This window comes from Hypomesus transpacificus, chromosome 19 (assembly GCF_021917145.1).
Source record: "Hypomesus transpacificus isolate Combined female chromosome 19, fHypTra1, whole genome shotgun sequence".
NCBI lineage: Eukaryota > Metazoa > Chordata > Actinopteri > Osmeriformes > Osmeridae > Hypomesus > Hypomesus transpacificus.
This window is the reverse complement of record NC_061078.1, coordinates 11,438,103-11,455,367: the sequence shown is the minus strand read 5'-3', so window position 1 is coordinate 11,455,367 and position 17,265 is coordinate 11,438,103. Positions and strand designations below refer to the sequence as shown.

Below are 17,265 nucleotides of genomic sequence, written 5' to 3'. Positions count from 1 at the left end.
GTGTACAATATTATGGGATAACAGGATCATGTTGTTCCAACTTGTTTCTAATACCAAAAATCTGACATTCTGCTGTCTGGTTCTGGTCTCAGTCTAGGCTTGTTTTGTCAAGGAGTGCTTCTTTCAAGCCAGTCCTGGTGGATTCACTGTCTATACGGTGGTGAGGGGAAGACCAGACATCTTCATAACAGTGTAACCAAGGAGGAAAAGCCAAATGGAAAACAGACCTATTGCATCACAGACCACACCACAGCAGCAAACACATAAAAAATTCAGAGTGTGGGATGAAAAAAGAGAGATACTTAAAGTTGAATTACGCTTGTGCTTCCTCCTCCATTTGGAACCACCCATCCTGTTTCACAGAATAATCTACCGAATGAATCCTATCAGTGCTGAAAAGTGTAAATAAATGCTCTGACATGCTTGCAGCCAAGATGGTCCAAAGCCAATCCTCTTACCCTGCTTTGTTTTGCTCACTTCCAACTCATTGTCTTTCTCCTGGGAAATGTTCTTTGTTAATGTTGGAGCGGGACCTGCTAATCTCCTTGCCCTCCATTTTCAAATCCTGCTATTAATCCTGGTGCCACGATTATCTACATGTTGTTTCTTCAATCTCCAGGCTGATCCCTCTGCAGGATATAGCTACCACATCTCTCATCTCTCTTTTCTCTCTCTCTTTCCCTTCTTTTTTTACATTTCTCTTTCTTTCTCTCTCACTCTCTGTCTCTCTATTTATCTATCTAAATATGTCTGTCTGTCTGTGTGTTTGTCTCACTGGACTGGAAAGTAAGGTTCTTGTATATAAATATATAAAAAGTACACATACAGTACATGTTTATTTAGTATATCTATATAACTCCTTCGCATTCTATCCCATACAGTTATTGGTTAATGTTGTTGTCTCGAGGGTCTGATGTCTTGGCAGATCAGAGATAGGGGTTGGGGGGCTTTCGCGACGCTGTTTGATGTTTTTGAGATGATTCAAGATTAGGGAGAAAGCCAGTATAATACTGTAATAATAATAATAACACTAATCATATTAAGGAGAAAGCCAGTATAATACTGTAATAATAATAATAACACTAATCATATTAATAACAACAACAACAACAAATAATAGTAACAATAATAACAAAACATACAATTGGGTAAAAAAGCAAAGATATACAGGTATGTGTGTTGAAGCATTCCAGCTCTCATCTTCTCCCGCCTCTCATCTCCTCTTTCGGAGCACATTTGGTGGCATTATTTCTATCACTCCCCTGGCTTCGGTCTCTGGTTTGAATCAAGTGATCGGTAACAGGCCTTGACCCTGGCAACTCTTCTAATAGAACTGAACACACACTCACAGACACACAGTGTTCATGAGTCCATGAGAGCTGAGCTCCTTCTTCACTCAGCACGACGACAAGAACAACACATCCACAGATCACGCTGGCAGCTGCTGCGTTTCAGTCTGGGTTTAACACACTCTCTTTGTAGAAATATCAAGGTTTGAAGCTTGCTGTCGATTTTAGATGACATACGTACATGTAAGATGATATCTGTACAGTAGCGGCTGCTTCAACATCAATGCTTGTCGAAATCATTCCATTGTTAAGGGTTTCGTCATTGAAACTGCTTTGGCAGTACATACAAGATTATTATATGCCATGTCGAATTTCGATGTTTGATTTTGAATTTGAATCAGTTTGAGAGACAGAAAGACTTCAGAAAGGGAGACGGAAAGAGATAGGAAGAGAGAGAAACAGAGACAGACAGACAGACAGACAGACAGACAGACAGACAGACAGACAGACAGACAGACAGACAGACAGACAGACAGACAGACAGACAGACAGACAGACAGACAGACAGACAGACAGACAGACAGACAGAGAGCATGAGACAGACAGACAGACAGACAGAGAAAGAGAGAGAGAGAGAGACAGGGCATGAGGTGGACAGACAGCATGAGAGACAGACAGACAGACAGAGAGAGAGAGAGAGAGAGAGACAGAGAGAGAGAGAGAGAGACAGAGAGAGAGAGAGAGAGAGGATTAATTTGGCTTGGCAAAGCCTTCTGAGCCAGACCACCGGCGAGGAACATTACACAGTGAGTATGGCCAACCAGACTCCAAGGTGTTACCTTCTTCTCTTAATTAAATAGAACTTTTGGAAAAAAAATTCTTGTCTTTCTCCTCCATGTGGAGCCAGCTTAGTGAAGAGCCCCATGAAGGAGGGAAAGGTGCTGGTACGTATGCGACTCTACAAGCCTAGAATTTCCACAGCTTAACACCAATAAACACCTCAACAGCAGTGGTAGAATGTTTGTGTGTGTGTGGTGAGAGGGCATATTAAATTGAGAGTATATTCTGAATTATATTAACGTTAGAAATTATTGATCGCGCCAGGTTGTTGTTGGATACATTTGAATTAAATGTTTTGAGTTCAAAGTGTTCTTTCTATAGAATTTTTCATTCCTAAATCACTCATGGTGAATAAAGTATTTGCTCTCATATCTGGAAACTAACAACAAATTATCATTGCAGCTGGAAATACCAATGCATACGAAAAGATTAAAGAGAGAGTGATTAAAAAGGAAAAGAGAGTGCTGGAGAGATGAGAAAGATAAACGAAAGAGAGAGAGAGAGAGAGAGAGAGAGAGAGAGAGAGAGGTGAAGGTTGTAATCTGTTCAATTACAGATGAAGCAGAATAGTCAACTATCGCAAATGAGGTCATTAGAAGCCTTCAACTCTGATCTCTCTCTCCTGTGCATACACTCACACACACATAGACACAAACACAGACACAAATTATCCTTCCCTCACGTTCTCTTAGACAAGTCTTCTCCACTAACTGACTCTAGCTATGACAAGCCACACACTCTCTCTGTCCATCCAGGAGAGATCATCAATAGCACCAGATAATTGGTCAAAAAAGCAGAAATGGAAAATACAGTTATGTGTGCTTTGAGACAGCCTTCTAGGAAGGGGAGCAGGTGATTGGATTTGCTGCTTGGATCCTTCAGAAATCCCACTCTTGATCTTCCATTCAGCAGGAGTGGAGACTGCTTATGCGGGTGTGTGCCTAACGATCATTCGCTCAATTGCTGGATTTTTCGCTGCTTGTTTCCGGGCAAACAGTTTCAAAGTGTTTCATCACACTTGAGAGATTTGAAGTATTAGTTTACTTATTGACCCTTCTTCGACACACACACAAACGCACACACACACGCACACACACAAACACACACACACTATATCCTTCCAACCCTGAATGCTGATCCTACAACTCTTCAGTCAGCTCTACTCCACAAGAAGGTAACCTCAACATCACCTCCTGCCCAGGCGCAGACGTTGTGACGGCTTGTTGCCTCTAAAGAAGCTTTACACATGCAGTGGTTGTGTACCTTTCCAATAGTTTGACCTCCTTTTCGAGATCCTTCTTTAGCTAAATGACACTTTAGTTCATGGTCTGAAGGCATTCATACCACCCACACGCATACAGCCATACAATAACTACTGTACACACAGAGCTTACCTGTAACCACTCTGTGTATCCACACACACTCCCCCGTTGAAGCAAGGGTTTCTGGGATATGAAGTACAGGGCTGGTGGGCGTGTTCGCGTCCGGGACAGCTGCAGACGGCCGAGGACTCCACTGTCACTGACACCAGACTCATGGTCCCAGAATCCACCACGGTGGGCGTGTCCCGGACACTCAAAACGTTGGAGCAGCCACCGCTGGCTCCACAGTCGGTACGGGAACACTCGTCCACGTGGACCTGGGTCACGTTGACCTGGAGGAAGGACTGGAGCTGGGGAAGAGGGAGAGAGAGATAGAGGGAGGAGGGAGAGGAGAGAGAGAGAGAGAGAGAGAGAGAGAGAGAGAGAGAGAGAGAGAGAGAGAGAGAGAGAGAGAGAGAGAGAGGGAGAAGGAGAAAGAGGGAGAGAAAGAAAGAAAGACAGTGAGACAAAGAGTGAGTGAGAAAGAGAGGGAGAGGGCGCATTGAGAAGTGAAAAAAGATCAATTTAGACTAATGTAATAATCCCTTTGTGCTGAGAGATCATCAGTCCATCATGCCCATGACCAAGGCCATGTGTTCCATCTATCTAATGATCCCTACATGTGCACTCACACATACAAGAAAACCTGCCAGTGCATTAGCATAGACAGTGTGTGATCTCAGCTCTTAAACCACCAATGTGTTGACTAATCTATGCGGTACATCACACACACAAACACACACACACACACACACGCACACACTGAGCTTCTCTGTGGGCATGTGTACACACTGTGAACATGTGGGCCGTTGCACGTGTCTGTCCATACAGTGAGTGAGTCCTAACACATAAGAGGGTGCTGTGGTGGGATTTTGGAATTCCTTCGTGTAATGATGTGTCTGTCATGTCAACATATATCTGACTGTAAATGTGTCGTAAATATGAAAATGAAACATATGTAAAGATACTGTATGAGAAAATGGTTTAGAACGGGTAGTGGCTTCTGGAAAGTGTATAGGGGTGAGGTCACCATCTCCGATATGTGACTCACTACCTGCTGGGAACCCAGAAGGAAACAGGTGCATTTTAGCCTCTATACCTGTACAGTGGGCAGTAGCTGCAGTAACTGCAGTAACTGTGATGTACCTTCTGTGACAATAGTAGATGTCCCATTGATATTATGCATGGCGTATCCCACTGTGTAACTCTGAACAGGACCCAGTTGTGGGTAGTGGGAGAAAGAGGAGAAGGATTGTTGATTTTCTTTTGACATTCACACACAGGCACACACACACACAGCCACACACACACACAGGCACACACACACACAAACACACACACACACACACACACAGTCTGTCTGTGTGTCGAGGGACCCCCTAATGTTTTAATGCTTTCCTCCCCACAGTTGAAGAATAAATCTCACACAATAGCGTAGTGGTGTTACCTCTGTGTTAGGGGACTGTCACTGCTCTTTGTGCTGCTCTGTATTGTCAGCTTTACCGAAACAGGCACCCATGGGGCCTGAACTACAATACCCAGAGTTCCCTGAGGCCAAAGACTGAGGAGAGAAGTTTGATGGCAGGGGAGGACTCCCCGGGGAGACAGAGTAGGAAAGTGGGACACTCTTTCTCTCGGGGAAACAGAGAGGGGAGGTGATAGAAGGAGGATACTTCAGGTCAAACCTGCGGCTGACTATCTAGCTTGTTAAAAAAAAGGACAAACGTTATGCTGAGCATACATTATAGAGCACAATAGTCTGACTAGCAGCATGAACAAAGTCAAAGTGTTCACACTGCTAGAGAGAGAGAGACCGCTTTCCTATCGGTGTCCTGCAGGGGAAAATACACACTTATATTAAGAAAACACATTTGGGAATGTTTTTTCACACTGTTCTATGTCTATCTCTTGGGAGCAACTTGCAATCATGCCGTTGCTGTTGAAGTAAAAGGCAAAGGCAGAACCTCCATAGGCATAAGGTGTTATCTGTGTGAAGGTAAGTTCACATAAGGGAAAGTTGTGAGACAGGACGTCCCCTAATATCAGTGGACCCACCTGTCAGATCGTGTTACCATGACAACAGGACCGTCCTTCATTCTGCTATGATGCTAATAAAAGGAACTGGATGACACAACACCTGTCATTAACCCCCCACCAACACCCCCCAATAACATTCAATTTCAGAGTGTGACAAAAGCACGGATGACATAAATAGAGACAGAAGAGAAAGAAAGAGAGCGAAGGGGGAGGGAGAGAGAGAGAGAGAGAGAGAGAGAGAGAGAGAGAGAGAGAGAGAGAGAGAGAGAGAGAGAGAGAGAGAAACCAAAAACAGAAGAAGTATATTCTCTGACGGTAGCTATAACTGTTCAGCTCTCTGCATGATGAACAGGTCTCATTTGTCTCTCAGGGGTTTTTCAGAAACAATGCCTCGCCACATGTAAGCCAATCACAGAGATAGAGGCTCAACAGCTCTCGCCTAGGTGAGCCAATCAAAACCTGCGACACAATGGCTCTCTGCAGGTGAGCCAATCAGAGAGGACAGTGTTTAATGGTTGCTTACAAGCTGCAGACCTCCGAAGAGTCCAGACAAACAGACCATAATGGCACATCAACGTTGAGTAGGCAATTATAACCATTAGTGTAAGCACTTAGCAGCAGTCCCACAGCGCAGTGTTCTTCTCACTGTCCCCACCTCCTCGAGGTTAGTTAGGAAACTAAGACAATGGCTCCGCTCCTCTGACTACATCCTCAGCTAAACCAGGCCAGCAGCCAGAGCTGCAAAGCTGCAAAGCTGCAGAGCTGCAGAGCTCAACTGGAGGAAGACCTGCTTGGTGATGGGATTGCTGCCCCCCCCCCCCCTCCACTTTCTCCCTACGCCTGCTCAAACTCTTAAGGGGGGAGTCGTGGGGAGGAAGGGGGTGGTGGTGGAGGTTTAGGGGTGGACAAGTTGAAAAGAGAGGGGGTAAGAGGGGTTGGGGGGGGGATTCACGGTAGCAGGGGAGGAGAAGGGGGGGCAGGGAGGGGGACCCACTGGAGAAGGATCTCGCTGAGAGATCTCCTTGCTTGATGCCAGAGAAGAGCAGAAACCGTGAGCCATGCTCCAACTCCAATCCACTGAGCCAGGGACACACAGTGAGCTCATGCTCATGGTGAGCTCCTCAGCTGGGAGACAAACTCAGAAGCTCATCTTGTCAACGGTCTCACGTATTCTGCATGTGTATTATACTACATTCAATGGGAGCGTGAACAGAACAATATCCTCTCTAGTCCCTGGCCTTGGAGATTGTATGTACTAGAATAACTGAGAACATTTGTTTTACTGTTTTATCCGAACATATAGGCTACTGTAATATACCGTAAAAGCTGAGCTGAATCAACAAAGTGCCTTGGAACAGATATCTCTCCCTCTCTCTCCCTCTCTCTCTCTGTCTCTCTCTGTCTCTCTCTCACCCACGCTTTTTGTTCCAGTACTCCGCAGCCTTCCATTACTGAGACCTGTTTTACACAGAAACCAGAGGAACACAGGTACTGGTATCCATATCAATTAATCCAACATAGTCCTCCTCAAAGCCCTGTGAGACAATGTGTGAATGGAAACACCAAACAGTCAAAAGAAGCTTCTATTGTTGTGAGTGAAACACAGTGTACATCGACGAAGAAAGGACAATCAAATATATATATAGAGGAAGAGAGAGACAGAACGAGGGGGTGGAGGGCGAGGGATGGAGACAGGAAGAGGTGAGAGAGGGAGATGAGAGAGGTTGAAGAGAGAGGAGGTGAGAAAGAAAGATGGGGGCATGGAGAGGGAAAAAAAGACTCGGAGAGCGGGGGAGAGAGATTGAAAGGAGAGGCCGACAAAATGAAGTAGGAGAAGGGAAAACTTCTATTTCCGAGTAACACCGCAGAATAGAGAGCATTAATAATAACTGCTCTCTCCCTCCCTCCCTCCCTCTGTTTCTCAGTATTACCCTGCCCCTTGCTCATCCCCTCTGCTCATGCTTCACATCCCATTCTGATCTATGTCTTCTCACGGGACTGATACGAGTGCTGATGAAAAGCGTGAGTCTTTCCACAAATCACACCTGCAGCCTCCAATATCTCCCCTCCTCACTCTTTCCACCCCAGAATCTCTATATCGCTCTCCATCTCCCTCTCTCTTTCACCAAACTCTCCCTCCACAGGACCTCCATCTTGACAGATATAATCTCTTGGTGCATCGAGGAATCTGCAGTCTAACACAATATGCAGTGGAAGCATCTGTCTGCGCTCGATGGGGTTACGTAATAGTTTCATCATGGTAAAATGTGTGGTGGCAGCAATGAAACACTGCCATCTTTTATTTTCTCCCCAGGATATCCACATGCCCGCATCCCTACGCTCTATCCTCCACAATGGCCCTCCTGCAGTATATGAGTGTTACGTGTTTTGGGTGAACATGTGATCATAGACACAGCTTGGATGCATTCTGGCAGGTAATTGTGTGTGTTTGTGTGTGTTTGTGGAGGTGTGCGTGGATCTGCATGTCTTAGAGAAGCTGTGTGTGTGACAGATTGTGTGTGTGTGTGTGTGAGTATGCATGGGCATGTGTGAGGGCGGAGTACAGCATGTGTGTGTGTGAGGATGTATGCGAGTGTGTGTGCTGCCATGTGTGAGTCAGGATGTGTGTACATCATGCCGCTCATCCGCCTGTCCAGTATCCTACCTTCTGCTTGTGAGCCGCCAGGTAACCGTGCAGTTTCTCTGGCCGGACATAGGGGGCGCCCCCGGTTACGGCAAAGCGGACGTCCAGCATCCGCTCCCTCACGTCCATCAGGCTGAAGACGTTGACGTCCTCCACCGCCACGGAAACCAGCTCTGACAGGAAGTCCACCAGCAGGTCGTAGCGACTGCTCAGGCCACCGCGGCGCTCCACAAACTCCTTGGCTGTGATGTCTGTGGGGCACACAGGGTTAGGGTTGTGTGGGTACACAGAAACACACACGTGCGCGCACACACACGTGCACACATACAAACGCACACATACACACACATGAACACACACAATAGTAAATATCAGTATTGTAAATCCTACTTTCTCTACTTTTGGAGGTCCTCATAGACAGCTGTAAGCCATTCAACCAGTACCAGACCCATCAGTCCAAATTCCAGTCCCAACATCACCATTGAGCCCCTCCACATCACCATCTGAACCCCACCACCTGCCAAGTCCGAGCAGTGCATCGGTGTCAGGGGGAGACACTTCCAGGTACTGTAGAAGGAGTCCCCTGAGACAAGGACACCTCTAATTGGGTATATACCTCAGCTATACAACCAAGGTATTTTGGGCACTGGAACGTGCTCCCATGAACATGGAGTGAAACACACATGTAAATGTACAAAACACACACACACACACATATTTCAGGCACACTTGTAAAGTAAGTATAGATTCACACTCATCACAGCAAATCTCGAGGTGTTCATTAATCACGAGGGGTGTTACTCATTTGGTGTCTGTAAAGGTCAATGCTCACAAAATGAATATGAATACTGCTGGTGATCAATTAAGAATCGGAAATTGTCTGTGAATATTGTGGTGTGACCGTTTTTACAGAGACATGACCACACTATCAATGACAAGGTACCATTTATGAGGCGCTTTATAAAGGCACTTGGGTCCTAGGCCATAGTTTGAAATAGCCTGAGAAAGCTTATGTAAGGTAATGATGTGTGACACATGTTATCAGAGCATGTGTTTGTGCAGGACCTAATCATGTGTGTCTGGTATCTGATGAGTTCTCTAATCCAAGGGTTGACAAGCAGGCTTTAGTGATAGCACCATGGCTAGCCTCACTGTTGTCAGTCAGGGATCATTAGCACCTGAGATCTAGAGGATGAGTGAGAAGAGAGGAGAGGGGGGAGGAGAAGGGAGCAGGGGGATAGGAAGAAGAGGAAGAAGAAGAGCTCGATTCTGGTGTTAAGAGAATGGAAATGGAGGCTTGAGAGGAGGGAAGCTGCTGGTTGAGCTTCCTGTCAGCTCTCATCACTGGGATGTCAGGGCCAGTGTTAGTGACAGGCACTCCAACTCTTACACACAGACACACGCTCACACCTGGCTTTGATCCAGAACAGCGTTCAGCCCCAACCTTCCCACAGGCATTAGCCCATCATTGGGAGAGGAGGTTGGGTATGCACGCATGTATGCACACGTACACCCAAACACACACACCACACACACCCAAACACACACACACAAACACACATACATACACACCCAAACACACACACATACACGCCAACTCACACACTCACAGGGTGGATGGACTAACAGATGGACAGCAGGAGTGGATCAGTGTGAGTCGATAGACCTTGAGAGACAGCTCAGGCCTGGACCAGCAGTGGAGAGCAGATACGCTTCCAATCTCTCCCCGTATTGATCCTGCTAGGCAACAGCTCAGAGAGAGAGAGACACACTGATGATGTGCCTCTTCTGGGAGGGCAGAAAGGAGGGATGGAGGGAGGGATGGAGGGAGGGAGGGAGGGATGGATGGAGGGATGGAGGGAGGGATGGAGGGATGGAGGGAGGTAGAGATGGAGCGATGGAAGGAAACTAGGATGAAATAGTCTGGGGCAAAAGCGAATCTTCCCACCCGCAAAGAACACACAAGCCCAAGTGCTTTCTGTAAAGTAACTTGTCTTTCCACAGGATACAATATGGGTGTGTGTTTGCATTAGCATGCATGTTCAGTACATCTTTGTGCATGGTGTGTCGGAGTGTATGTATCTGTGTGTTCAGTCGGGTTCAGGTTTCAGTGTGTTCAATGTGTGTGTGTGCTCTCTACAGCAACTTTGTGTGTTTGTTTGTGTTTGTGTATGTTCGTTTGTGTGGGTGTCTCAAGGACTCACTGTACATTTCACCTTTTTATCAATTCCCCCTGCAAGTTCTCCACCAAAACGAACCTTAATCTCCTGCAGGCTGATTTAGCCTGGAACGCTCTACATCCTTATTGCCTTCTGCTTTTGTTCTAGCAGTGGGATTTAGAATGTCAAGGAGGAGTTAAGTATTGCTATAAGTGGAATGTTTCATAATCCCTAAGACTCTGAATCAATGGCAATGCTTACCCCTAGCTTGATGTTTTGTTTATTAGATTTTATATATTCTTTAAACGGTAATTGCTATTCCCACACCCACCCCACCCCCTTACAATGTTGTTTAAATAAATATATAGAATTGTTTTTATGTCTCTAAAAGGGATGGGGAAGGTAGAGAGAGAGGGCATGGGGGTGAGGGCTTGTTGCAGACATTTTGCAGTAAAAAAAAAAAACTGAATTCAGAATTGTTCCTCCTCTGTGTTCCTACTGAGTGATGAGACGCAGGTGTTTCAGAAGGAATCTCAGCAGCTGAGGACATTGGGCTCCAACTCACACTCATCTAGAAGCACTTATCTCAGATATTACGATCAATACCAGCCAACAGCAGCCTGATAAGTCACCAGCTACCTCTCTGGCTTTCTTGAAGCTGAATGTATAAGTGGCTAACAGCTAGTGACCATGTTGAAATAGAAAAAGAGAAAAAAGTTATGGGTTTAATATACGGGGTGGGGTTATATACGGGTTTCAGGAAGATATCCATATATTTTAAATTCCATTTCTATTACTTGCGTTCAACATATTTGTTTGGACTGGTTTTTATAAGCAGATCAAACTGTGTAATCAGCAGCAGCGTAGATCTGTAGGCCGTGGGCTGGTCTCCTCATTCTTGATGCTTCATACAACACACAAACACACAAACACACACACAAACACACACACACACACTGACACATTCACCACACATGCACATACAACACCCAAATGCACACACATGCACATACAACCCCCCCCCCCACACACACACACACACACACACACACACACACATACATACACACACATAAACACACACACAAGCCTCTGTTTTGGGACGAGAAGCTAAATCCCTTTATCAGCTTATATGAACCAAGGATTCTTTCTGTTTTCTCTCTCTCCCCCTCCCGGCCTCTTTCCATTTCAATATCTCTCAAATCATAAAAATCCCTCAAGCATACAGCCCATTTCGTTTAAGTACGTTTAATTTTATTGCACATATGCAGTGCGGTATATCACGGCACGATGGATATCAGCAGGCATTGAACATGTAATGAAAGGTGCTGGCATAGTAAAAAAAATAGATTAATTAATATTTGTATGGGAATAAAAGGAACATCCTGTCTAAATAAGACTGTCTCCTCTGATTTGGAAGTCAACTCACAGTGTTTCATTTGACCCCTGTGAGCTGCCGTAGTAAACATGGTCGGTTTGCATGCGAGGCGCTGGTCCTACCTGCCAGACGGAGGGATCCTGAGTTGTAGATGGCCTCGTCACGTAGCTCCCTCACATGCACCGTTACCTCGGAGATGGCGTCTGGCCACACCCCGTCAGACACTCGCACCTGGAACTCATAACTCCCTGGAGGGGCGTTCTCCTTGATGATGAGGAAGCCTGTCCGCTTGTTGAGGATAAAGTAACTGCACACATACACACACGCACACACACACACACGTACACACACACACACACACATGGGATTATAACTGCACTGATATAACAAAGAAGATGAATTGCAGGAACAAAACTCGAAAGAATCGAACGAGGAGGAATCAAACTATGGGATCAATCAAACTAGGTGGTATCCAACTATGAAGAATCCAATTAGAAATAAACAAACTAGGAATAATCAACCTAAGAAGAATCCACCCATGCAAGAGGAAAGGGAGAAATGTAGAGGGAGCAGAGCGGCTAATACAGATGAGAAGATGAAGAGCGAATGCAGCTAGAAGAAAGGAGAGGAGAATGGGAGAAGATGACAGGAGGGAACTCCTTGTGGTGCATATCTTCAAACCTCCTTTGTAATCGAACTCATTCAAGTTTGATTAAACCGAAACCGAAAGACTGGAACAAGAGCAGCATGGGATTTTAACAAATATGAATGAATGCAGTTGCTTTAGGACCATTTCTAAGTTTCAGTTTGAGAAGCAAGCATCACTGTATCATTGATGATGTTAGGCTGAATTTCCTGCTTCTCAGGTTTGGAAGGATCTTCTGAAGCTCTAAGCAGTGGACCACATACCTGATGAAATATTAAGGCAGGGAGGCCTCCACAAACCCACAAGGCCCCACAGAGAACCTAACTTAGTTCTCAGTTTCTTTGAATTCAGCAGGAGTCAACAGTTCTCTGGTGAGGAGGCTTCAGGTAGTCTGTCACATTATCATGTGCTCATGTGTTGATGTGTGTGTCTCTCTGTGTGTGTGGGCCGTGTGTGTGCGTGTGTGTGTGCGTGCGTCTGTGTCCCGGTGTGAGTGGGCCTGCATACGTGAGTGTGTGTGTGGGGGCCGCGTGTCTTTGTGTGCGTGTGTGCGCATGCACGCCAGAGTGAGGGTGTGTGTCGGCGTGTGTGACAGCGACAGAGTGACTTGAGAGTGCCTTTAGAGGGATCTCAAGGCAAGCTGACGGTCTTAGAAGACCTGACAGATCCGTCTGCGCTCACCTCACACCTCTGCCTCAGGTGTCTGAGTAGAAACACATCAATGGCACCCAGCGCACACATATCACACTCAAGGTTTCTGCACTGAGGGGAGGGCTGGGGGGACGGGAGGACCAGGCAAATGGGTAAGAGAGAGAAAGACACATGGAGAAAGAAACAGTCAGAGGCAAAGAGAGAGAATACATAAAGGGACAGACTGAGACGCGGACTGAGAGAGAGACAGAGAGAGAGACTAGGAGAGAGAACGATACAGAGAAACAAAGCGAAAGAGAGAGATGGAGACAGACAGAGACATTGACACAGAGACCGAGATAGACAGACCAAGACACAAAGAGAGACACGCGTCTTACCTGGGTACATGTCCCTCAAAGGCGTATGTCTTGTTATCCCAGTCATCAGGGTCGGGAGCATAGACCTTCCCCAGGACTGTAGTTGGCATCCTCCCTGTAACAGTACATCTGTTTTCACTCATTCTATCTCTGTCCTTCTCTGTCCCTCTCTCTTTCTCTCTCTCTCTCTCTCTCTCTCTCTCTCTCTGACCATCTCTCCTCTCACTGAGACCTGATGTGTGTGGGTTTGATTGCATGTCCCAAATATGCAGTTTGTGCATGTCTATGTGTGTATGTGTGTCAGGACTGTTTTCAAATTAGCACTATCTTACGGTACCACTATCAGCATCAATTACTGAGGATTTTCAGGAGAACTCATTCTCTCAGTTCAGTCCAGACATTGTAAAGAAAAAAGCAGTTTTCAAAAGTGTCGCTAAGTAACAGTTTAGTTGGCTACTAACTATTTTACTCCAAGGTGAAGTTCAGATAACCAGCTTGTTATTTGGAATACGACAGTAAGGTTGGGTTCACATGGAAGCATACAATGACTGGATGTAAGAAAGTTACTTGTTTCAGTTAATAAGCATTAACAAATGTATTAGCAAGAGGTGATCATTAAAATAGATTTCACAGTCAAACATTATAATTAACAGAGCATTAAGTCCTAAAAAGGGAATTGTTACACTGACATGATCACGACTCCTGGAGTTTGTATTATCCTGTACAGCTCTATGCATGACTCAGAGGTTTCATAGCAAAGCCTACCTTTTTACATCAAGGCTACAAGAAAACTGTTTCTGAGAAATGTGAGTCTAAGAGAAGCCTTCCATGTGCATTGAAAGGGAATCTCATGCTATGAAAAAGAACAATCTAGAGGAAGGACTGAGTATAGATGCCAGTCCATCTTCACAGCTGTGCGGCAGGTCAGATGTCACCTCACCACAACAAAACCACCATGTATGTCTATTAAGGAAGGTTGAAATGAGATGAAGAGCAAACAATTGAAATATTACACTGTTTTCTAAGCCCTTTGTGGTCAAGGACCCAACAGATATGCGTGTTGACAGTCCAACACTTGATCTGATCTCTATTCTCGCCCACCTTTAACGATGATCTCTCCTCGGACATGTAAATTATCTAATGATATAAATACTCATATAACACTGAAGGTTGAAAGAGAGCTTAAGAGAAATAGAAAATGTACTTGAGTTTCCATTCAACATTTTAACTAGCCCACACTAAGGTCTAATGCTGCCACAGCATGTATGGTAAGGTTTCTCGATTTCGTCCTGCATTCATTTTCTTGTACATGCACACCTTGCAACTGAACCCAAACTATGGCTGCCAAATTATAACATTCAATACAAAACCCAGTAGTGATGTTTAAATGTGTGATTAATTATTTATTTTGAGTAAATTTTATTATGCTATTTAGATGCTGCAAGGAATCAATGTGGTTTTAATTATTTTGAAATTTTTGTCAACATTCTGACCTCTGTGGCTGTTGATGAAGATCTCTTTCTCTCCTGGCTGGTGGGCGTGGTCGTTCTGGTCGCCGATAGTTACGGTCAGCGTGTTGGTGACGGTGCGTGGCGGGGTTCCGCTGTCGCTCATGACAATGGGCAGGAGGAACTCCTTCTGCTTCTCCCGGTCGAAGGCCCTCAGGGCGGTGACGGTGGCCGTTCCGTTGCCGTTATCCTGCAGGTAGAAGTCCCTGCTGTGGCGGTCCTCTGGCGCCAGGCTGAAGGAGAAGGGCGCTCCGTTCTGCTCAGAGTCACGGTCCAGGGCCCGGATCAGGCTGGAGCTGTGGTTCAGCCTGACCACCTGTGGCCCCGCCACATTCTCCCACACCACTGGGGCGTACGCCACCTCGAACTCAGGCCCGTTGTCGTTCACGTCTATGAGGGACAGCTGCACCGTGGCGCTTCCTGTTAACGGGGGTCTCCCCCGGTCTGTAGCCAGGACGACCAGGTGATGCTGTGCCATGCTCTCTCGGTCCAAGGGGTGGGCCACGGTGATCCACCCTGCCTGGTTGATGGCAAACAGACCCTGGGGGTCCGAGTCATGTGACAGGCTGTAGGTGATGTCACGGTTGACGCCCGAGTCGGAGTCGCTGGCGGCCAGCTGCGCCACGCTGGTTCCCACGGCGACGTCCTCGGGGAGGGGCATCAGCTGCAGGAAGTGAGGTATGAAGACGGGAGCGTGGTCGTTGTAGTCCTCCACCTCCACCAGGCAGGTGAGCAGGCTGAAGAAGTCCAGGTCCTCCACCTTCAGAGTCAGGTTGAAGCTCTTCTCGCTGGGGCGCTCGTAGTCCAGACGCTTCTTCAGCCTCAGGGAGCCTCTCTGCTCCTGCCGCTGGCTCAGCAGGTAGAACTTCTGTTCGGGGTCTCCCGCGACTACGCTGAAGGTCAGCTGGGCGTTTTGGCCTGTGTCCCCGTCCTCGGCCGTTAGCTCCAGCACCACGGCGTTGGGCTCGGCGCTCTCAGACACCATGGCCAGGCAGGGCCGCGGCACTGTGAAGCGGGGGGCGTGGTCGTTCAGGTCGCCCACGTGCACCGTGGCCGTGGCCGTGCCCGCCATCCCCCCGCCGTCCCTGGCTTCCACCACCAGGAAGTAGGACTCCACCTGCTCGCGATCCAGTCCGCTCATCGCCACGGTGATCGTGCCCGTGCCGGGGTTAATGGAAAACATGTCGGAGGCCACGCCCCCAATCCTGACCACGCCGTCCACGCCTGCGTTACCCAGAATCCTGTAGGAGAGCACGGCGTTCTGGCCGACGGCCGAGTCGTCCAGGTCCGTGGCGGTCATCTCCATCACGGACGTCCCCGGGCCTGAGTTCTCGGACACGTCGCCGTGGCAGTCGGGCGCGCAAGTGAAAATGGGCGGGTTGTCATTGATGTCCCACACGTTGATTATGACGTCAGTGAAGCCCGTGAGCCCCTCCCCTCCCTCGTCCGTGGCGAGGACCACGAAGCGCCAGACGGCGCGCTCTTCACGGTCCAGGGTTCTCTGGGCGTAGATCTTCCCTGTGACCTCATCGATGACAAACTGGCTGTCAGCTCCCTGGCCGTGGAGAGAATAACGCAGAGCCTCCTGGTCTGCGTCCTTATCTGGATCAGACGCTGTGACCTAGGGCCGAGAAGGAAGGGATAGAGAAGAGGAGAGGAGAGGAAAGGAGACGAGAGGTAGGGTAGGGTATGGGTGGGTAAGGAGAAAGAGTAAGAGCTAACTTTATTTAATAGAGTTCAGCACTGTTTAATTATTAAAGTGCTGCTGACTTGGAGCGATGCTTTGGTTGGAAGACCACCAACCTAATCTGCTCTGCTGGAGGAGGTCTTCAACTCTCAAGCCTGCTCTCGTTCCCTTACAGTATATCTCACTCTAGCGGTCTATCTCGCTCTCTCTGTCTGTCTCAATGGTGCCTCACTGTCTTAATCTCTCTGTCTGCCTCTCTGGTCTCCCGGTATCTCTCTCTCGGCTTCTCTGTTTTCTGTCGCTCTCTCCCTCTACCTCTCTTTTTCATTTCTCCTATCTAACCTGAGGCAGGCCAGAAATGACCATAATAATTGCAGCGCGAAGGCTGGTAGAAATGAGCATACGGGGAAGCAGGGGAGACAGCCACAGGCCCCGGCTCAAAGCAGCCTGGACTGCATGTCGGAGAGCGTGAACAAAGTGCAACCTTATGTCAGCCCAATATAAATATAAACAGAGAAGTGTGAGACAGAAAGAACCCGAGGGGGCCGAGGTGCGTTTAGGTTTGTGTTCGAAAGTGTGTGTGTCCGCGTGTGTGTGTTTATTTTGGTGAAGCACACAGTGAACTGGTAAGACTCTACGTGCGACAGAGAGATAGTTACTGACAGAAACACACACACCTCAGGGCTGAATGTCAACAGACGAAAAAAAT

At 47.2% G+C, this 17,265-nt stretch overlaps 1 protein-coding gene across 1 annotated transcript in view; it reads right to left on the bottom strand.

Annotated features, from left to right (window-relative positions):
• Nucleotides 1-3,519: 3,519 nt before the first annotated feature.
• LOC124481918 (neural-cadherin-like) overlaps nucleotides 3,520-17,265 on the bottom strand; it is a 50,617-nt gene continuing 36,871 nt past the window's right edge. Inside the window, 5 exon segments of the mRNA XM_047042209.1 lie at nucleotides 3,520-3,801; nucleotides 8,193-8,422; nucleotides 11,831-12,015; nucleotides 13,383-13,476; nucleotides 14,855-16,490. Coding sequence (XP_046898165.1) covers nucleotides 3,520-3,801; nucleotides 8,193-8,422; nucleotides 11,831-12,015; nucleotides 13,383-13,476; nucleotides 14,855-16,490 — 2,427 coding nt within the window.